Source organism: Ovis canadensis, chromosome 1, assembly GCF_042477335.2.
Source record: "Ovis canadensis isolate MfBH-ARS-UI-01 breed Bighorn chromosome 1, ARS-UI_OviCan_v2, whole genome shotgun sequence".
Classification (NCBI taxonomy): Eukaryota; Metazoa; Chordata; class Mammalia; order Artiodactyla; family Bovidae; genus Ovis; species Ovis canadensis.
The window spans coordinates 262,073,986-262,096,927 of NC_091245.1; the positions used below are offsets into that span (position 1 = coordinate 262,073,986).

General features: G+C 37.4%; 1 protein-coding gene across 7 annotated transcripts in view; it reads right to left on the reverse strand.

Annotated features, from left to right (window-relative positions):
* ATP2C1 (ATPase secretory pathway Ca2+ transporting 1) overlaps positions 1-22,942 on the reverse strand; it is a 160,470-nt gene that overhangs the window by 29,618 nt on the left and 107,910 nt on the right. For all 7 annotated transcript variants that reach the window (XM_069565559.1, XM_069565589.1, XM_069565608.1 and 4 more), the window contains 6 exons: positions 17,555-17,710; positions 16,439-16,507; positions 15,440-15,515; positions 12,685-12,751; positions 5,879-6,003; positions 613-710 (listed from right to left, as the gene is read on the reverse strand). In XM_069565559.1, coding sequence (XP_069421660.1) covers positions 613-710; positions 5,879-6,003; positions 12,685-12,751; positions 15,440-15,515; positions 16,439-16,507; positions 17,555-17,710 — 591 coding nt within the window. The remainder of the gene's footprint in view (positions 1-612; positions 711-5,878; positions 6,004-12,684; positions 12,752-15,439; positions 15,516-16,438; positions 16,508-17,554; positions 17,711-22,942) is intronic.

Consider the following 22,942-nt stretch of genomic DNA (forward strand, 5'->3'; position numbering starts at 1 on the left):
ACAAAGAGGTAGGGAGCTATGAAAACATGTAACACAGGATGAGTTCTAGGTGATCAGCAAAGCTTTTCTGAAGAAATGGGTTAGAAATGAGGTGCAAAGGATGAAGAGGCATTAAACTGTCCTAAACAGTGAGAACAGCACCAAAGGTCCTTAAGTAGGAGGAATTCTGTCAGACTGCAAGAACCATACAGTCAGTGTACCTGGTCTATCGAAAGCCAAGGAGAGATACAGACTGAGGAAGGAAGTATGGGACAGAACCCACAGAGCCGTAAGCAGCCCCACTTCAGGACCCTGGTCATAATGGGAAGCCACTAAAGCATCTTCATTTAGGGAATTCTGAGAGGTTCCCTTGCTGCAGATAGAGCAAGGGTCCAGAGTCTGGTAACAGTGGATGTAGAGACAGACAGAAAGGTGTTGAGGGAGATCAACATTTCTGCACTGCAGAAATGATCCTGGAGCAGGATCAAGACTTGGGAGAATCACACGGGATGGAAAAATACTCAGCTGTCAACTAACTTGCACCCTTGTGAAGACACTGGAATGGTTAGGAATTCTAAACACCAAGACTCCTAAAAAGGAATTCTGCTGTTAAAAAAAACATCTACAGAGTACCTCAGCACGCAGGCCATCCGAAGTAAATATGTGGGTAACAGTCATTTCATTCTTGGTCAGGGTTCCAGTCTTATCTGAACAAATCACATTACAGCAACCTGAAGAAAAAATCACTACAAGTTACCAAAAATCATTTTTTAAAAATGAAAGTTTACACTGAAAACAAATTAAAGACTCTAGAAAACTGCCTTGCTTCTCTGAATATTGTAAAACTCAAGCTCATGGATAATTTTAGGTTGTTTCCTCTAATCGTGTTTATCATAAGGTAGTTTCTGGAATTAAAAAGATACTGATACATGCTGACTTTTTATTTAGTTGAATTTCTACAAAGCTACTTGATGTCAACTCTATATAGCAACTTTATATAATACATATAAACTCATGTAATTTTTTCAGCAAGTATTTTAAGGAACTTTTGCCTTCTCAATATTAAACTACAAACTAGAAGCTAAATTTAACATTTTTGAACTCCTAAATAAGAAGCTTCATAATATACATAAAGTTACCAAAATTTTCATTCATACATAAAATTACATTAGAGCAATATGACTACTGTATACTTACTGTTCTTAATAAATTCAACTCAAGAATGTCAATTTAGGATCTATCATTATCAATTATTTTTCTTGAGATGTCAAACAAGAACAATTCTCTAATTCTACATTTTCATGTTACTTCATTTTTATATATTTTTTTTTATTGTAGTATAGTTGACTTACAATGTTTCAAGCACATAGCAAGGAGGTTCAGTTATACAAATACATATTTATTATTCTGAAATTATTCTCCATCATAGGTTATTATAAGATATTGACCACGGTTCCTTATGCTATATAGTACACCTTTGCTGCTTGTTGTACACTATTTTTTAATTAGAAATCTAGCATTCTATTCATAATAAGTCAAACAAGCAGAACTAAAATGTTGTTAATTTTTTTAACTGGGCAAAAATTCATGTTATGTTCAAAAAACTATAAAGCATATATATTATATATTATGTATACCAAAACTTTTCTACAATGCTTGATAAAGACTTGAAAAAGAACATCCAAAAAATACTGGATACATTGGAGAATATAAACTAAATGAAATGAGGGCACTGAATGTGAATTAGAAAAAGTGAAACAAACTAGGTAAGATCATCATATAGTCAGGTTGTTTTTAAACATGACTGCTTATTTGAAATTTATCTCAAGCTCTGGAGACAAAAAGCAATACCTGAGCATTTGGACTTTTCAAAACATTTCAAGATAATTCTGATATACATCTGGATTTCAAAAAGTGGTCATAGGTTTTTCTAATAGAGCCTAATGTTGGTGATACAGAGTTCTACTATTCTTCTGCTGACCAATCATGATACAAGGGTATTAAGTAATAGCTTTGCATAATCACAACAGTAAAAGATGTTTATCAGTTTTCACTCAGTAGCCACACAAAAAATAAAAGATAACTACAACTGCAAGCCATAATAGGAACATGATTAACAATATAAAATTATTGCATACAATTTGGGGGTGGGGAGTCAAGCAGAGTGATGCGGTAAGTGGAAGTGCATACATGCACGTGTTTCATCCACCCAGCCAGTCTATGTCTTTTGGTTGGTGCACTTAATCCATCTATATTTAAGGTAATTATTGATATGTATAAACCTATTACCGTTTTCTTAATTGTTTTCAATTTATTTTCTGTAGGTATTTTCCTTTTCTTGTGTTTCCTGCCTAGAGAAGCTCCTTTAGTATTTGTTGTAAAGTTGGATTGGTGGTGCTGAATTCTTTTAACTTTTGCTTGTCTGGGAAAGCTTTTGATTTCGCCTTCAAATCTGAAGGGGAAACCTGCTGGGTATTCTTGGTTGCAAGTTCTTCCCTTTCATCATTTTAAATGTGGTGCCATTCCCTTCTGGCTTGAGAAATTTTGAGAATTTCAGCTGATAGCCTGATGGGAGTTCCTTTGTGTGATATTTGTTATTTTTCCCTTGTTGCTTTTAATATATTTGATCTATGTCTTTTTGTCTGTCTTGGTGTGTTCCTCCTTGGCTTTATCCTGTCTGTGCTTCCTGGACTTGGTTGAATATCTCCTTTCCCATATTAGGGAAGTTTTCAGCTATTATCTCTTCAAATATTTTCTCAGGTCCTTTCTTCCTTCTCCCTCTAGGACCCCTGTAGTGAGAATGTTGGTGCATTTAAGTTGTCCCAGAAGTCTCTTAGGCTGTACTTATTTCTTTTCATTCTTTTTTCTGTATTCTGTTCTGTGGCAGTGATTTCCACCATTCTGTCCTCCAGGTCATTTATCCATTCTTCTGCCTCAGTCACTCTGCTGTTGATTCCTTCTAGTGTATTATTCATCTTGGTTTGCTTGTTCTCTAGTTCTTCCAGGTCTTTGGTAAACATTTCTTGCATCTCCTCCATTGTTTTCCCGAGATCCTGGAGTATCTTCACTACCATTATTTTGAAATCTTTTTCTGGAAGACTGCCTATCTCCACTTCATTTAGTTGTTTTTCTGGGATTTTACCTTGTCCCTTCATCTGGGACACAACTTTCTACTTTCTCATCCTAACTTTCTCTAAAGTGGTTTTTGTTTTAGCTGCTGTGGGACTGTGGCTGTTCTTGCTTCTTCTGTCTACCTACTGATAGAAGAGGCTAAGAAGCTTGTGTAAGCTTCCTGATGGGAGGGACTGGCAGCGGGAAAAACTGGGTCTTACTCTGGTGGGCAGGACCTTGTTGAGGAAAGCATTAATCCAATTATCTGCTGACAGTTGGGGTTGTCTCCCTTCCTGGTAGTTATCTGGCCTGAGGTGACCCAGCCCTAGGATCTAAGGACTCTATGGTAGGGTTAATAGAGACCTCCAAGAGGAATTAACCCAAGGGGGGACATTCCCGGACAGCTACTACCAGGGGCCCCATCCCTGTGATGAGCCCCGACCCACACCTCCACAGGAGACCCTCCAACACTAGTGGGTATTTTTGGTTGTCTCCTGTGGGGTCACTGTTCCTTTCCTCTGGGTCTTGGTGCAGGCAAGATTTTCTGTGTGCCCTCCAAAACTGGAGACTCTCTTTCCCTCAGTATTGTGGAAGTACTACAATCAAATTATTCTGGCCTTCAAGGTCAGATTACCTGGGGATTCTGAAAGGGTTAATTCCTAGGTAAGTTGATAAGGAGTCCAGGGCCCTCAAAGAGGAAAAAGGGACAAACTTTTTTTCCTTCTACATTCCTTCATCAAAGTCACATGTTTTTTTCTTAAGCTTTGAGTTTTTATGGCAACAATCTATTTCTTCTAAGACTAACTTTAACCCCAGAGCTAATGATTACACAAGAAAACAACTCATCTTACTCAAGGGTATGTTTTTCCTTAAACTCTGTACAAATGATTATATAATAACAATGCATGTTGCTCCAGAACATGTTTCTTCTTAAGAACCTTCTGACTAATCCTATTATCTTAAGATATATGTTGTGGGAGTGGGTCTGGTAAGACCTTTCTATTGTTGGTTGTTAGTTCAGTTCCGTTCAGTTCAGTTGCTCAGAGTCTTTTCCAATGAGTCAACTCTTTGCATGAGGTGGCCAAAGTACTAGAGCTTCAGCTTTAGCATCATTCCTTCCAAAGAAATCCCAGGGTTGATCTCCTTCAGAATGGACTGGTTGGATCTCCCTGCAGTCCAAGGGACACTCAAGAGTCTTCTCCAACGCCACAGTTCAAAAGCATCAATTCTTCGGCGCTCAGCCTTCTTCACAGTCCAACTCTCACATCCATACATGACCACAGGAAAAACCATAGCCTTGACTAGACGGACCTCAGTCCGCAAAGTAATGTCTCTGCTTTTCAATACACTATCTAGGTTGGTCATAACTTTTCTTCCAAGGAGTAAGCGTCTTTTAATTTCATGGCTGCAGTCACCATCTGCAGTGATTTTGGAGCCCCAAAAATAAAGTCTGACACTGTTTCCACTGTTTCCCCATCTATTTCCCATGAAGTGATGGGACCAGATGCCATGATCTTCATTTTCTGAATGTTGAGCTTTAAGCCAACTTTTTCACTCTCCTCTTTCATCAAGAGACTTTTTAGTTCCTCTTCACTTTCTGCCATAAGAGTAGTGTCATCTGCATATCTGAGGTTACTGATATTTCTCCCGGCAATCTTGATTCCAGCTTGTGTTTCTTCCAGTCCAGCATTTCTCATTATGTACTCTGCATAGAAGTTAAATAAGCAGGGTGACAATATACAGCCTTGACGTACTCCTTTTCCTATTTGCAACCAGTCTGTTGTTCCATGTCCAGTTCTAACTGTTGCTTCCTGACCTGCATACAGATTTCTCAAGAGGCAGGTCAGGTGGTCTGGTATTCCCATCTATTAGAATTGTCCACAGTTTATTGTGATCCACACAGTCAAAGGCTATGGCATAGTCAATAAAGCAGAAATAGATGTTTTTCTGGAACTCTCTTGCTTTTTCGATGATCCAGCAGATGTTGGCAATTTGACCTCTGGTTTAAAAGTAACCAGAAAGTATGTAAGACCCTGACAAGACTAGCCTGAGAGGCACTCTCTGCCCCCTTCTGATGTCTGTGTCAGAAGCTTTCTCTATCGCTTTTTTACTGTAATAAATCTTTTGCCACACCAAGTTTTGAGTGACTGAAGCCAAGTCTCTGGTCCCGAAGCAAAACTGTCTCCTTCAGAGATCACGAATCTGAACTGTTCACCATAAGCTATCAATTCCCATCCCTTTGTTGGATCCCCAGGGTCAGAAGCCTGATGTGGGGTTCAGAACCTTCACAACAGTGCAAGGACTTCTTTGGTATTATTGTTCTCCAGACTGTGCATCACTCACCCAGCAGGTATGGACTCTGGTTTTTATCTTGATTGTGCCATCCTACCATCTCATTGTGGCTTCTTGTTTGCCTTTGAACGTGGGATATCATTTTTTGGTGGGTTCCAGTGTTCTCCTTCAACAGCCAGTTGCAATTTTGGTGCTCACACAGGAGATGAGCATGTGCATTTTCTTCTACTCTGCCATCTTGAACTGAAAGTCACTTTATTTTTTTAAACATGATTTGAGCATTAGAACACTCCATGATGCAGAAAGATTTAAAGTTCCCTTACTTGAGTGATATGAATTTTTAATGACCTTTTTTGGTTAGTAAAACCATCCTCAACACTGCTGTATGTCCACCACTACCATGTAAACCTCTAAGACAAAAGCTATAAAACCCCAAGATCTCTGCTAATGTAAACTAACATGTCAATGGACAAGTATGCTCTAACCAGAGACTTACCCAGAGTTTCAACAATAGGTAGTTTTTTCACAATCGCCCTCTTCTTCACCATTCTCATAACACCAAGGGCTAGAGTCACTGTGACCACAATGGGAAGACCTTCAGGAATTGCTGCTACAGCCAAACTGTAGCCAATAAAGACACAGCATTTAAGTATAAATTCAGTTGTACCCACAACAACAATTTCAATTAGCTGTTACTTAGAGACTAAATAATGTAAAATCAATGCTATCAAACCCATAAAAGGCCTTAGTGTGAGGAAAAATTGATTAACATTTATTGACCACCTACAAGCTACCAGATTAAGCACAGTGATTACAAAAAATATACATTCTTACATCACACTGCCTAGATTTCTACTCCAAGCTTCAATTTTTACCTGTGTGACCTTAAGCTATTATTCTACCACCCCTGTAGTTTAGTTTCCTCATCCATAAATATAGTAACAGGTGTTCACACAAAAACTTGTACATGAATGTCCAGAGCAGCATTATTCACACTCTAAAGATGGAAAGAGCCCAAAATGTTCATCAATTGATGAATGTTAAACTGTGATGTGTGCCCGTACAAAGGAGCATATAAAAAAGAATAGAGTACTGATTCATGCTACAAATGGAAAAACCTTGAAAACATCATGCTAAGGAAAGCAGCAGGACACATGTTGCAAGATTTCACTTATATGAGATGTCAGGAATAAGCAAATCCAAAAAGACAGCCACTGTTTAGTGGCTACCAGCGGGCAAGGAGAAGGCAGAATGGGGAATGAACAGGCACAGGGTTTTCTTTCAGGGGTGATTTAAAAGTTCCAACACTAGATGTTGGTGATGGTGCTAACAATACGAATGTACTTAACACCACTGAACTGCATACTTTAAAAAGAAATATTTTACTGGTATGTGCATTTTATCACAAAAAAATTAATTAATTCCCTTCATAATATTTTTTAAAAATCTTCAAATTAAAACTCTACTTGTCCCATTCCAGGTAATATCCCGACTCTGGTACAGATGAAGACAGGTACACATCCATCCTTCGTTCTAACACTATTCCCTGCACTCCCCTCTACTGCTCAATTTCTATTACCAACTTTTTCTTTAGCATGATCTAACTTGTTTCTGCCCCCTTCTGATGTCTGTGTCAGAAGTTTTCTCTATCTCTTTTATACTCTAATAAAACTTTATTACACAAAAGCTCTGAGCAATCAAGCCTCATCACTGGCCCCAGATTGAATTCTTCTCCTCCGGAGGCCAAGAATCCTGGCGTCATTTGTGGTTCAGCAGCAACCTTTCATCTTGAGGGCTCATCTGAGATTCTTCAGGAAAAGAAAAGGAGGCTTGGAGCTCTAGTTCTTTATTCTCCTAACAAACATGTTTTCTGGCGTACTTTACTAACTCTACAGTGTGCTTGTGTGAATGAATGACAGACTCTGCCCGAAGCAAATGAGGAGCCCTGCTCAGCGGTTCCGCGGTGACCTCATTTGGCTTATAGCAGAAACCCTGTCGGGGGTTTATACCGACCTGCCAATGGACTTCCCTGGTGGCTTAGACAGTAAAATGTCTGCCTACAATGCGGGAGACCCTGGTTCTATCCCTGGTCAGGAAGATCTCCTGGAGAAGGAAATGGCAACCCACTCCAGTATTCTTGCCTGAAAAATCCCATGGACAGAGGAACCTGGTAGGCTATAGTCCACGGGGTCGCAAAGAGTTGGACACAACTGAGCAACTTCACTTTCACACTTTTAACCTGCCTATCATTACATCGTGTTCTACAACCATCATCAATTTTTTATAGGTTGATTCTAAAAGCTAAAATCCAATAAATAATATTTATAATTACTGGCTGAATAGTACACACACTGTATAACCAAGAAAGATGTGTTATCATTAATACTTCATTTTCTCTTTTGAACCTCTAAGTACAAATAGAAACTTCTTTACTTATGCTTCCATTAACTCTCACTGTATCAGCAAAGACAGCTATCATCATTTATAACTTAGATCCAATGGACCTTCTCATTCTTTTGTATTTAAATCATTTTATAAATAACTTACAAAGAAACAGAATGGATTATGAAAAACTTCATAAATTTTTATTTGAATTTTCACCCCAAACTATACTCTTGGATTTGAAAGTATATATATCTGAACTGGATAATGTCCTCTGAATGCAACTGCTCATGAACTGTCATGAATAAACCTAGAACATATTTACCTTACAAAATAGTGATTTCAAATTTAAAAACCATTTTTAACAGGTTGTAGTTTACCAATTCTGGTTCCTCTGTTTGCATCTAAAATGTAACACTTCTGAAAATGCTGATGACTCATAACTTTTAGGATAGTCATCTTCTTTGTAACACAATACTACACAACAAATTCCTTGCTATAGAATGATTACCTATAAGAGAATGCCTATCCCTCTCCTTTTATCCTTAAAAATAAAGCAGTTCAGTGAATTCCCTGGTGGTCCAGTGGTTAGGACACAGCGCTTTCACTGCCATGGCCCAGGTTTAATCTCTGGTCAGGGAACTAAGATCCCACAAGCCACACAGTGCAGGTAAAAAAAAAAAAAAAAAAGTTTAGTCAGTAATTCAGGAGTTTGAGAAAACCTACAGTTTCATCATCCAAGGGTTTGGTACTGAGATTTCACTTATATAATGATTCAATTTCACCTTCATTGTTATCACTTAGAGTGGTTGCTGCTTTGCATTCATCTTCTGGTTTGTGTAATAATTATGAAAACTCTTCTGTCAATTCTTATTTGTCATTATGGTAAAAAAAAAAAAAAACAAACCCTCAATTTCTCAATTTTGTTTAATGAATGCAAAAAAAAAAAACCCAAAATTTTTTCCCAGACTCCTTTTATACCTTTTTAAATGATACTTTGGGCAAAATAACAAGAAAATTAAAGGATAAAAGAATAATAATGATTTATTTATTATTACAGAAGGGATAGGCTACCCACTCCAGTTACGGCTCCCCTTGTGGTTCAGCTGGTAAAGAATCCACCTGTAATGTGGGAGACCTAGGTTAGATCCCTGGGTTGGGAAGATCCCCTGAAGAAGCAAAAGGCCATTCCAATATTCTGGCTTGGATTAACAGTCCATGGGGTCACAAAGAGTTGGACAGTAGCTTTAAAAGCTATTTATTCTTCTGCTTCTCTTCTTTCTTCTCTTCCCAAAGAAAGACAATGCCAAAGAATGCTCAAACTACCGCACAATTGCACTCATCTCACACGCCAGTTAAGTAATGCTCAAAATTCTCCAAGTCAGGCTTCAGCAATATGTGAACCGTGAACTTCCAGATGTTCAAGCTGGTTTTAGAAAAGGCAGAGGAACCAGAGATCAAATTGCCAACATCCGCTGGATCATGGAAAAAGCAAGAGAGTTCCAGAAAAACATCTATTTCTGCACAGTCTTTGACTGTGTGGATCACAATAAACTGTGGAAAATTCTGAGAGAGATGGGAATACCAGACCACCTGACCTGCCTCTTGAGAAACCTATATGCAGGTCAGGAAACAACAGTTAGAACTGAACATGGAACAACAGACTGGTTCCAAATAGGAAAAGGAGTACGTCAAGGCTGTATACTGTCACCCTGCTTAATTAACTTCTAGGCAGAGTACATCATGAGAAACGCTGGGCTGGAAGAAGCACAAGCTGGAATGGAGATTTCCGGGAGAAATTTCAATAACCTCAGATATGCAGATGACACCACCCTTATAGCAGAAAGTGAAGAGGAACTAAAAAGCCTCTTGATGAAAGTGAAAGAGGAGAGTGAAAAAGTTGGCTTAAAGCTCAACATTCAGAAAACAAAGATCATGGCATCTGGTCTCATCACTTCATGGGAAATAGATGGGGAAACAGTGGAAACAGTGTCAGACTTTATTTTTCTGGGCTCCCAAATCACTGCAGATGGTGACTGCAGCCATGAAATTAAAAGACGCTTACTCCTTGGAAGAAAAGTTATGACCAACCTAGATAGCATATTCAAAAACAGGGACGTTACTTTGCCAACAAAGGTCCATCTAGTCAAGGCTATGTTTTTTCCTGTGGTCATGTATGGACGTGAGAGTTGGACTGTGAAGAAAGCTGAGCACCGAAGAATTGATGCTTTTGACCTGAGGTGTTGGAGAAGACTCTTGAGAGTCCCTTGGACTGCAAGGAGATCCAACCAGTCCATTCTGAAGGAGATCAACCCTGGGATTTCTTTGGAGGGAATGATACTGAAGCTGAAACTCCAGTACTTTGGCCACCTCATGCGAAGAGTTGACTCACTGGAAAAGACTGTGATGCTGGGAGGGATTGGGGGCAGGAGGAGAAGGGGACAACAGAGGATGAGATGACTGGATGGCATCACGGACTCGATGGACGTGAGTCTGAGCGAACTCCAGGAGTTGGTGATGGACAGGGAGGCCTGGCGTGCTGCGATTCATGAGGTAGCAAAGAGCCGGACATGACTGAGCGACTGAACTGAACTGACTGATTTCTGCTTTCTCATTGTTTTACTCATTTCTAGCACAGTTGGAAATACCTGTTAAAATTACTGTTAGGGTAATAAGAAAGCAAGATATTTCAAGACATAGGAAAAATAAAGTCACTAAAGATCCTATGTGTATTTTAAAATTTATAAAAATGCAATAGACCCATATGGTCATTGTGAAATAGAACGAGTTTTCTATTAAAAAACTGTTTAAATGTTTGATCTCTTGGATGACCCTGAGGTAGGAATAAAAGTCATGATGTGTTAATCTTCATGAAGTACTCTTTAAAAAATACTCTAAAAAACATGAGTCCAATAGATGATATGCCAATGATTAATAAAATTCATGCCCAATTTTAAATTCATTTCATATTTAACCCAATACTTTTTTATATATATTGAAGCCAAGAATTTCAAGTTGCATTTTTGCTCCAAGGAAAAACTATACTCCTTCACTCTATCACAAATATCTTTTAACTTCTTATTCATCCTAGTTATTCCTTGTACTCCATTTGATTTTTTTTTTAATCCACTGGTTTTTGTTCTAAAAGTTGAACTACTACTTGCTAGACCTATCACAGAGCTGTCATCCAGAATTTCTCCATAGAGGACTGAGTGAGTCCCACTTTTTCTTATACCCTATACAACACTCTTTTCCTTTTTTTCACTCTTGATTTGCTAGAATTCATACAAGAGTAGGTAAGGAATATATTTTCTGACTACTTGCTTACCCTGAATTGATACTTTGGCTAGTCCTAGATTTACAGATTTAAAATCACTTCCCCCCATGTTTTAATTGTACTGCCCCACTGTCTTCTAATTTAATTCAAAGTGGTTGCGGATGAAGGTTTTTAAAAAATCCTTTTTCCCTTCTCTATTTGGTTAAATCTCTAGCTTTGTTCCCTTAGTGGTAACAGTACAGCAACTATGTTGCTAGGGAACACTGATTATGATAAAAGGATCTCCTGACCAATAAATTATCTACGGACTGGAAGAATTATAATTATCTTATAGGAAGCCATAGCTTTGGGTTTCCTGATTGTGGTGACTCTCATAACTGGACATGGTCCTATCAGGCATCCTGGAAAGTGTATGTTTCCAGAGATGTTGGCTCCTACAGAATGTGAGGCATTTTAACCCAGGACAGCTCCTGCCCTCACATGGTCCTCACCTGCTTGTCTGAACTGCTGCAGGGACACTCTCAGGAGAGGAAGCTGCCCTGTGGTGTTCAGGACACAGGTACCAGGTATGACCTAGGGAAGTCTGGTGAGCTGAAATCTTAGTGGAGACTAGAAACACCCTGTGATGGAAACTGCAGTTGTTAATGAGAAGTATGATACCGGTCAAATTTTCCTTCCCTTTACACATGACCTGACCTGTTTTCCTGACTTTCACAATGATGTTTCTAGGCTGGAGTTTTGGCCCTCCTGCTTGGCATCTGGAGGATCCCTTCGATCTATAAAGATTCATGTCTTGCTTCATTTCTTATATAATTTCTTATCTCTTTTTAAAACTCCTTTTACTGAGATATGGCATTTATTGAATTATTCTCTTTGACACTTTTATCTCCTCTGTTTTGGACATTTTATTCTATTTTGGGGAGACCATTTTGACTCACAATTTTTAAGCTGAGTTTTTAATTTCAGTAATCATTATCGTTTTTTTAAGATTTTGTTTGATTTAGACCATTTCTAAAGCCTTTATTGAATTTGTTCTATATTGCTTCTATTGTTTCTGTTCTGGTTTTTTGGCCACAAGGCATGTGGGATCTTAGCCACCCAACCAGGGATCGAACTCATACCTCCTGATTGGAAGGCAAAGTCTTAACGACTGGACCACCAGGGATGCCTCTTAAAAAACTAAAAAAGAAAAATAATGTGGGTCCTGTGATCCTTTTCTACAACAATTTATCACAAATGCAATTTCTTCGCAAATCTCTGAAAATATGAATACTTTTCTGTTCATTTTCAATTTTTCTTCTATTCCTACATATTTGGTTTTCCTCTGAGTTGATTATTCAGTTTCCATATTGTGGTCTTTCTTTCTCATGCTCCTAGTTTTCAGTTTGGTGATCCTTAATTGTCTAAGTATAAAAATGCATATTTGGTTGGTAATACCAGATAGGTAGTGTGGAGTTTCTCCACTGCATACATGTAGGTTTTCATTTTCCTAGAGCTCATTTCAATATATGAATTCTGAACTATTTAAGTACAGTTAACATACTCTTATGTGCTCGTATAAAACCCATAATGAAACATAAGCTATGCCAAACAAAAAAATGAGTCAAAAGACTTCAAATTATAAACAAACCATTAGAACTTACCTTACACTAATAGTAAACATTTCCAGTATGTCTTTTCCTAGTAACCAGCCAACCAACATGATGATACCTATAACAGAATCAAACAGCTATTTTCCCCTTTTATATAAAATCACCTGAGCATACAAGGGATAGAACAACAAGCTGAGGGCAGCAAAAGTTCCTTGATATAAAAGGGAAAGTTTATCAGATCACACTTCCAAGATTTTACAAAACTCCATTAAAGAGGGAAGATTAAATTAATATTAAGGTTAAAGCTGTGTGTGCACGCACACACCTACAGGTTTACCTTTTGCTGCCACTGCTGCCACCCATCCTTTAAAGCAATAATATCTGAGAATTCCCAATATAAGAGAACATTACCAGTATTTTTGTACAATGGGGGAAAAAAGAAGGCGGCACATAAATGTAGGTTTTCTACTAACTGTGAGGTTTGCAAAGATAAACCCTAGAACTTTACTTCTCATAACTCAATACCCAGATACTACACATTAAATTTGGACTGCAAACCAAGAAGTATTTAGGACTTAGCCCAAAGATGATGTAAGACAGCTAAAACAGTAATTAACATTTAAAAATTACTACCTTTGCAGCATTTGAAAGTTAAGAAGCAATTAATATAAACAAAACAACTGATTCTTTACTCTCTTTTTTAATCTTTATCTTTGAAAAAGAAGGTGAGGGGAAGGGATGTACCACTGTTTTTGTGAGGAAAAACACAGCATCAGAGTTTTAATAAAACAAAGTAACTTTGTATTCTAGATCAACATGTACATTTAAAACAAGATTTCCTTCATCTTTCTGCAATTACAAAAATAATGATCCAGATTGTGATCTTCTTAGATCCCATCCCAAATACTACCCTGATAAAAGGAATTGTGTCTGATGAATTATACCAGGGTCAAACAAACTACAATCTGTGCCCCTCCTATGTGTTTTTGTAAATAGTTTTTTGGAACACAGCCATATCCATTTGTGTTGTGGTTGCTTTTGTGCTGACAAAAGAGCTGAGTATTTCCATCATTGAAAGTATGAACCAAAGGCTAAAATATTTACAATCTGTCCCTTTACCAAAAAGTCTGCTGACCCTTGATTTTGATCTTGACCCTTCTCCTATTCCATCCTAATAAGAAAAAATATGTCCAATGCATTATATTAGAACCATGGAATCAAAAAGCTGAAAATTTTTTTTCAAAAAATTTGAGGTGGTTTCATGGTAAAGTGTTACTATAAACTGGGAAGGTTTAATTGGCTAAACTGCCTTTCAATTTATCAAACTATAAATTCTAAAAAATTAACAGCAGTAACCAAATGAAGGAAGCTATGAGACATACCATTTAAACAAATGAACAAAATAACCTTCCCACTTTTTACTTTGCTTACAGTAATAAAAAATGAATCAACAGAATTAATACTTAAAGAATTATTTTCTTGCACCTGTACAGCAGAAATGTCTTAAAATTGCATTATTTTTAAGTTAGCAAGAAAAATTAAAATAATATCGTGGAAGAATTAAAGAAAAAGACTCCAAAATTGATGTGTTTAATGCTATGATAAAGATGTCATTTCAACTCCATGAATAAAAAATGGAATATAAAACTGCTGGTACCAGGATAAATAATTTTTGAGGAGTACCAACTCTACCTTAAATCTTATACTAAAATAAATTCTAAATAAAATAGTAAAATTAAGTGTCAAAAGTAAAAAGTAATAGTGAGGTTTAAATAAACATAAACATTTTCCCACATGGAGTTGGAAAAGCCTTTATGAATGGTACACAGAAACCTAACTGCAGAGATTATCAACAGGAGGGTACGATCAGAATCTCAGGCAAGAGAGCGTTTCATTACACACCTCTCTCCCCTCCCTACCAAGTTTATTATACAGCCCTCAAAAGCAACTTAAAAATCAAGAAAAAAATGTATTTCTAACTTAAACAACAAAAGGATTAATATCCTAATTATGCAAAGAGGTGTGACCAATCTAAGGCTTAAGCCACAAAAGAAACAGACTGGCAGTTCATAAAATAGAATAAAATAAAAAAAGTACTAAGATATATATGACAAAGTGTTCAGTTTCTCAAATAATGAATTTTAAAATAAACAAAAAAGTTGGCAACAGTGCTGGAAGAGAGACACTTTTTTGTTGTTGTTGAGGGAGGGTATTATTTAGCAACAGGAAAGAAAAGCCTTTAAAAACATGCCAAAAATTTTAAAACCACCACTCTTTGACCCAATAATATCACTTTCAGGAATGTATCCTAAGGAAATAAGAGTAGTTTATAACAAGATAGCTGCAATGAAGAATCACTTATACAATTGAAAAAATTTTTAAAGCCCTACACAAACATCTAAAAAGAGTGCTGACTTTTTACGCATGTATACATACACTCATAATACTACATAATCTTTAAATTTATTTAAGGTGAGCATCTATTTAATGATAAGATGTTCATGATGGTATACGTGAAACAAAAAAGAAAAGCAGTCATAACACAATACTATCATATTTTATTGAAGACTAGAAAGACATACTAAAATGTTTATGGAAAGGTTCTTTGATTACAGGAATTACAGATTTCTATCTTTGCAGAAAGGGACAATGGCTGGGGATTAGTTTAATAGTTTAAAAAAACTAATAGTAGCTTAACACACGAATGAATTAATGGATTTTTTAAGTATGTACCTAACTCCCACTTCCCACTCAAAAGAAAACCTAAGTAAATATTATGAGATATACATACTCACTCTTCTCTTACCTATTATACCAAAGGAGTAAAAGGAAAGTTGTTTTCCTAAGAGGTCCATGCTCTTCTGCAGAGGGGTTTTCGGTGCCTTGACAAATTGGAGAAGAGTGTCACCACAATTACCTAAATCTAGTCAGCTTTCCCACGTGCCAGGGACTCTAAGTGCTTAACACACTCATGACATGCACAACTCCTTCAGCAAGGAAACTGGGAGGCCTAGAGACCTAGACTTTTAAAAACCTGTTTATTTGAAAAGGTCTGTGCCCTCTATTGCCTCTTTGGAGAAAAATCTATTCTCCCTAGCAGCTTCCCCAGGATCTCAATAGCATCAGCTGCTCCTCACTTTTCTACTCTTTCTCCTTTCTAGATCCACAAACGTGCTTGTAACCCATCTTTTTATCCTGTTGGCTCCCTGGTCTCTGGCAATCCCTCTATTGCCAAGGTTGAGATGATTTTACACACTACATCACATCCGGGAATCTCAGGTTACCTGAGAAAATGATATTGTAGAATGCACTTTCTTTTTTATATATAAGGAGGTATTTTAAATGAGAAAACTGATTTTCAATAACGTTAAACAAGGATATCGTACAAGTTATTTATTTCACTTTGCAATCATTTTTTTCTCCAGATACCTGGAATTATGTCAAGATGGGAATTTTGGTAGAAGATATATTCTAATGCACAACTATACTATTTAGTAATCTTTAAAATCAATATGATAAAAGTAATTTCTAAAAATAATAAACCTTATAAATAACTGGCCATAAATCTTCTTCTCCTATAAACAATGAATAAATATCAGAATGTTTCAGAATATTAACAATATTAAGTCAAGCCCTTCCAATTACAGGCTTTCCAATTATGCTTTTAAGCACAGACAATTGATATTCTGAATAAAATATTACTTTTGAAAGTAATAAAATAATCCTCCAATGTTCTCTTTTCCCCTACTTAAAATGGAGAATATTTCAGATTTGAAACCAAAACATCAACAAACGAAATACTCACTTCTTCTGCTTGCATCATTTTAAAAACTTCTCCGAATTCAGAATTTTCTCCTGTTCCAATGACAATACCCTAAAGGAAAAAACAAGAAATCATATTTACATTCAGATGGAATCACCTTTCTCAAATGAAAACAAAACCCCTTCATTTCTTTTCTCCAAAGCTACCCATAGTCAACATGTCTGACATAATATATCCAGGATTCCCTCCAGAAATTTACTTCTGATGTTACTATAGATCCCTAAAAACAAATCCCTCATTAAACTTATCAATGACTCAGTTCTGAGCCCATTTTCTGGTCTATATTAATATTTCTGAAATTTGAACCTTTCTTATTACTCAGACATTTAACGTAGTTTCCCCACCAAATACTACTGAATAATGCCTTTTATATTTGTGAAACATTAGAATCCAGTAAGGGCTTCTCTAGTAGCTCAGCTGGTAAAAAAATCTGCCTTTAACACAAGAGACTCCAGTTAGAGTCCTGGGTTGGGAAGATCCCCTGGAGGAGAGACAGACTACCCACTCTAGTGTTCCTGGGCTTCCCTGGTGGCTCAGATGGTAAAGGATCTGCCTGCAGTGCAACAGACCTGGGTTCAATCCCTGAGTTGGGAAGATCCCCCGAAGGAGGGCATAGCAACCAACTCTAGCATTCCTGCCTGGAGAATCCCCACTGACAGAAGCCTGGCGGGCTATAGTCCATGGAGTCACAAAGAGTCAGACACAACTGAGTGACTAACCACAGCACAACACAGAATCCAGTAAATACAGTATTTGAAATCAATTAGTAGCTGAGTGATATACAGTCAGAATATTATAGCTAGTACCATACCAACTAAATTGAAATTTTATTCAACTAATGGTGAACATATCCACAAGCCACTGTTTCTATCTTTAAAAAAAAAATTGCCTGGTAAATAAAAGAACTATGGTTGTATTTTATCTCAGGGACACAGCTTACCCTTAGCTGCACAAAGAGCTGCCAAGGACTATGTTCAATTCTGCTATTTCTTCCTCGTATGTTTTTTAAAGATCCACATAAAATTAGCCAAAAAAAGAACTGAGAAAATGGTTGAAAATGATGGAACTGTTATCTTCAAAACAAGAACGGAAATTTACCTTTGCTTTGCCACATCTGACCAGTGTTCCCATGAAGGCAATGTTACTTCTTGATGCAAGATCTCCATTAGTAGCAGCAGGCTGAGGAGCTGTCACCTTAGAACAAGGTGTCGTCTCTCCTGTCAAGCTGGACTCATCAACAGAAAGATCCACAGCCTTGGGGAACATAAAGCACTCTAGTCAGCTCAAGTCTGAAAACTCTTTCTGCTAAAATTAAAATCTAAGGAGTCTGTAATCACCATTTCTTCTGCAAATATCCTCCCCATCACAAATTAGACAAAACTTTTACCATATACATTATTCAACAATCATATTTAAAAATGAAGCTAAGTCAAAAAAATCTGATTTGCAAGGTTGACAGACCCGTGAGACAAAATTAACCTGAACTTCAAAATACAAGTAGGGATAAGGAGACACTAGCTAAAACAATCTCTATCTAGAGAAGACTCAACCCTCATGAGTTTTCTAAAATTATTTCCTAATTTTGCCATATCCTAAAGTCCTGAAAATGGATTTGGCAGGTTTAAACCAACTGTAACAAGAAGAGAAATATAACTAAAAAGGTATAAAAGGTACAAAGAAATAAATACTTTCATAATTTGGGTTTAATTTTCATGAATTCTTGCTATACACCCCTAATATTTATTTTAAATTTATGTCAGCAAGAATCAAAAATGCACATAAATGTTTCCAAATAGATCATGAATATCATATCATCATCCAATAGGGTTCAATACTGAGGGCTGCACGTCTAACACAATTAAGAATCCACCTATCCAAGCATGAAAAATACAAACATCATTTTATATGTGGAAAATACTGCAGATGTGACCTGGCTGTTTATGAGTATGGCCCACAGAACAATAATTCCAAGGATATTAATAGGCATTGCGTATGTTATAGACAGATGATCACTGATTAAACCAGCACACACATATTTACACATACACACAAGGGAGGAGTACTATGGTTAAGTAAGTTTTAGAAACACTGTATTAAGAGGTAAACAGCTTCCCCTATGGTACTGTTTCTCAAAACCTGCAAGGCATCAGTGTCAATCACCTCAAAAGGAATACAGATATAGCAGGAATTGTGGAAGAGTGACCTTAGCAGAACCAGCAACACCTCTAACACCTTAGAGCTTATTAAGACATTTACTGCCCTACCGCAGAGTTGGGAGAGTGAACCTAACAGTCTGCCTTTACAAGCCCTCCAGATAATTCTGATGCAAGCTCAAGCATGAGAATCAATAGAACAGTGTTTCCCAAACATCTCTGATGGAGAAGGAAATGGCAACCCACTCCAGTATTCTTGCCTAGAGAATCCCAGGGACGGAGGAGCCTGGTGGGCTGCCACCTATGGGGTCACACAGAGTCAGACACGACTGAAGCGACTTAGCAGCAACAGTAGCAGCAAACATCTCTGATCTATTTTCCAGAAGCTCTTGTTCAAGGATCAGTAGGACAATCTCCAGAAAACTACAACCTGGTTCATGACTTTACTCATTCACCCAACCAACATTTACTGACTACCTTAACTATGTACCAGACACTGAGTTAGATCCAAGAAAGAAAATAAGAAAATGAATCCAGAGCAATTAGATGATTGTGCAGTCTCACCGCTATTATCAACTGAGCTGGTGTTCTGAATCAGGCCTCCTGATTGACAATTCATACTATGTACAAAGTACTCTAAATTTGTGTGCTCAATCATGTCTGACTCTCTGCGATCCTATGGACTATAGTCTGCCAGGCTCCTCGTCCATGAAATTTTCCCAGTTGTTATTTCCTACTCCAGGGGATCTTCCTAATCCAGGGATCAAACCTATGTCTCTTTCAACTCCTGCACTGGCACACAGATTCTTTACCACTGAGTACCGTGGGAAGCCCATTCTAAATTTAAATCCTGTGTTTTTTCTTTTCTCAGAGGGTGGGGAAGGGGAATAAATCTTATCTTTTTAAATGAGTCATTCTGTTATGAGCACAAATACCTTAAAAAAAATCTCATGGAAAATAATTATTAAAAATTGAGTTCATGGATTATTTCCTCCCACCTACATAGTAAAACTTTGACTTATTCATTTAAAAAGTTATTTACTAATGCTTATAATGTCCCAGGCCCTATACTATATCACATCCAATGGGAATCAGCATGTAAACAAAACAAAGGTCCTGTCCTCAGCTTTTAATCTAATGGGAAAATGATTTGAAAAAATAAACAAGTGTATATATAATATAATGCCTGATAGTGGGGGGAAATAACATGGTAAAAATGGAGAGTGACACTTAGATAGAGAAAAGCTCTCAAGGCAGATGAGCCTTTTGCAGAGCCCTAATTTCCTTCTCCAGGGGATCTTCCTGACCCAGGGATCAAACTCAGGTCTCCTGAATTGCAGGCGTATTCTTTCCATCTGAGCCACCAGGGAAGCCCCAAATTTGAGTTCATTACTTCACCTCAACTACAAATACAAAAAACACCTGCCATGCTAAAAGGTAATGGACTTTTTATTTCGATTTTTTAAATTAAAAGAACACATTTATTTGACTTTTCTTTCCAAATTAATCTTAGGACTGTCTGATTTTTCATACTTTATTAATAAGTAAGAAAAAAGTACAGATGCCCAGGTGGCACTAATGGTAAAGAACCTGCCTGCCAACGCAGGAGAAGTAAGAGACATGAGTTCAACCCCCGGGTAGGGAAGATCTCCTGGAGGAGGGCATGGCAGCCCACTCCAGCATTCTTGGTTGAAGAATCCCATGGACAAAGGAGCCTGGCAGGTTAAGGTCCATGGTGTCAGAGTCAGACACACCTGAGTGACTAAGAGACTAAGAAAAAAGTTAGGTCTTTGTCTTCAAAGATGATACTAACACTAAAAATAGCCAGCTGACACTTTGCTGCTCACTCTCTGGTAGGCACCAAGCAACATACTTATACCAAATAAACTACAAACAGTTACTTAGCTACTAGCAACTCCAACAAGGCAAGCACCAGTAGTTTAGTTCAGTCACTCAGTCGTGTCCAACTCTTTGCAACCCCATGGAATGTAGCACACCAGGCTTCCCTGTCCGTCACCAACTCCCAGAGCCTACTCAAACTCATGTCCATCATGTCGGTGATGTCATCCAACTATCTCATCCTCTGTTGTCCCCTTCTCCTCCCGCCTTCAGGGTCTTTTCCAACGGGCTAGTTCTTTGCATCAGGTGGCCAAAGTATTGGAGTTTCAGCTTCAGCATCAGTCCTTCCAATGTAGTAGTATCCGTATTTTTCAGACTTGTTGAAGGATTAAGGCCTCCTCCAACATCATACAGCTAGTAAGCTGTGGAGATGAAACCTAAACATTGACAGATTAACTCCTATTTTTCTAAATCCCAAATCAAAAAGTTTTGTTTAGCAAGTTCCTCATTAATGCTTGTTACTAAAATCATTAATGCTTATAATTTTCTGAGCTTCTAATTAGAAAAACTTAATAAGAAACAGAAACTTGTATACAAGTTACAGAAAGAACTCCTTTCTCTGTGAGAAAAGTGAAATTTATGTTTTTCCACTGAAGACTTTTTACTTTAAATGTAAATCTTAAACAAGAATAAATGCCAGCATTAGCTGGGTGTCTGTAGGGACAAGGAATATAAAAATAAATTTATTTTTAAAGAGGCAGGAAGCATGGCTTTACTGACTATGTCAGGGACCCAACTCTTCTGTGTCAGCCTTCAGTTCAGTTCAGTTCAGTTCAGTCGCTCAGTCGTGTCCGACTCTTTGCGACCCCATGAACTGCAGCACGCCAGGCCTCCCTGTCTGTCACCAACTCCCAGAGTTCACTCAAACTCATGTCCATCAAGTCCGTGATGCCATCCAGCCATCTCATCCTCTGTCGTCCCCTTCTCCTCCTGCCCCCAATCCCTCCTAGCATCAGAGTCTTTTCCAATGAATGAGTCAACTCTTCGCATGAGGTGGCCAAAGTACTGGAGTTTCAGCTTTAGCATCATTCCTTCCAAAGAAATCCCAGGGCTGATCTCCTTTAGAATGGAGGTTGGATCTCCTTGCAGTCCAAGGGACTCTCAAGAGTCTTCTCCAACACCACACTTCAAAAGCATCAATTCTTCGGTGCTCAGCTTTCTTCACAGTCCAACTCTCACATCCATACATGACCACAGGAAAAACCATAGCTTGACTAGGTGGACCTTTGTTGGCAAAGTAATGTCTCTGCTTTTCAATATGCTGTCTAGCTTGGTCATAACTTTTCTTCCAAGGAGTAAGCATCTTTTAATTTCATGGCTACAGTCACCATCTGCAGTGATTTTGGAGCCCAGAAAAATAAAGTCTGACACTGTGTCAGCCTTAGCAGTGCAATAATCATTTAAGAGAGTAAGAATTTTAATTCAGATTTTTCTACAGAAAAGAGGCCATGTAATTTTTTATACAACAGCCCTGTCTTAGTATACAAACTAATGTGGAAGAGAAGGGAGCTTTGGGCCCTTATCTTTTTTCTTATATAATTATAAATTTGTAAAACTTAAAATATTAACAATATATTATCAATGAAATTTGTCTAAATCATACAGTATAGCATAACTCTCAACTGTCTGCTGAACAAGAATATTTTCTAAGTGACAAGGTACTTTTCCTTAACAGTGACTGTGAGTCACCAATAAGTCTCTCAACTGCTTTTCACAGAAAACAGTTTTGAAAGAATGAGGGGAAGGCAATCATTTCTAAGAAGGATAGTACTTAATAAGGCAAGCAAGCCTAATTATCACAGTTTAACAAAGTCACAATTTAATTCATCTGAAAAGAAACATATCAGAGTCATTTATCCAATGCATTCATGAGAGAAAGTTAAGATAAAATGAAATCAAAGAAATAGCCAGCTCCAAACATAAAACCTTCAGAAGAGTTGTTAAAAGGGAAACTGATTATGCTTCCTCAGGCACTATGGTGGAGATGTAAATAAGATCCAACACAGTTCAAAAGGCAGACTGTAAAAAAGAATCAAGGTGCATACATAATCCACAATCTGAATATTTAACATCTACAGAATTAAAATGGTTGATAAAAATATCAAGATTATTCCTATAAAACATTAGGGAGAAAGAAGGTAAATGCTAACTAAAGTAACAAAGATTTCCTGGAAAGCAAAAAGTGACTGCTTAAAAAATAAATTCGTTAATACAGTACAACTGCTAGCCACAAATAAGTTCTTAAACTAAAGAACATCTTGGTGTCCTGCATGCTCCTAGGTTAACCACCTTGAGTCCAGAATTAAAAGCAACTGGAAATGGGTTTCTTTCCTCAGAAATGTATTTTTCAAAATAGTCATCTGCAACTGCCTGATCATGATAAAATTTCTTACTTATGCTGTCAAAAATTAAGATTCCTCTTACTGTTTATTCA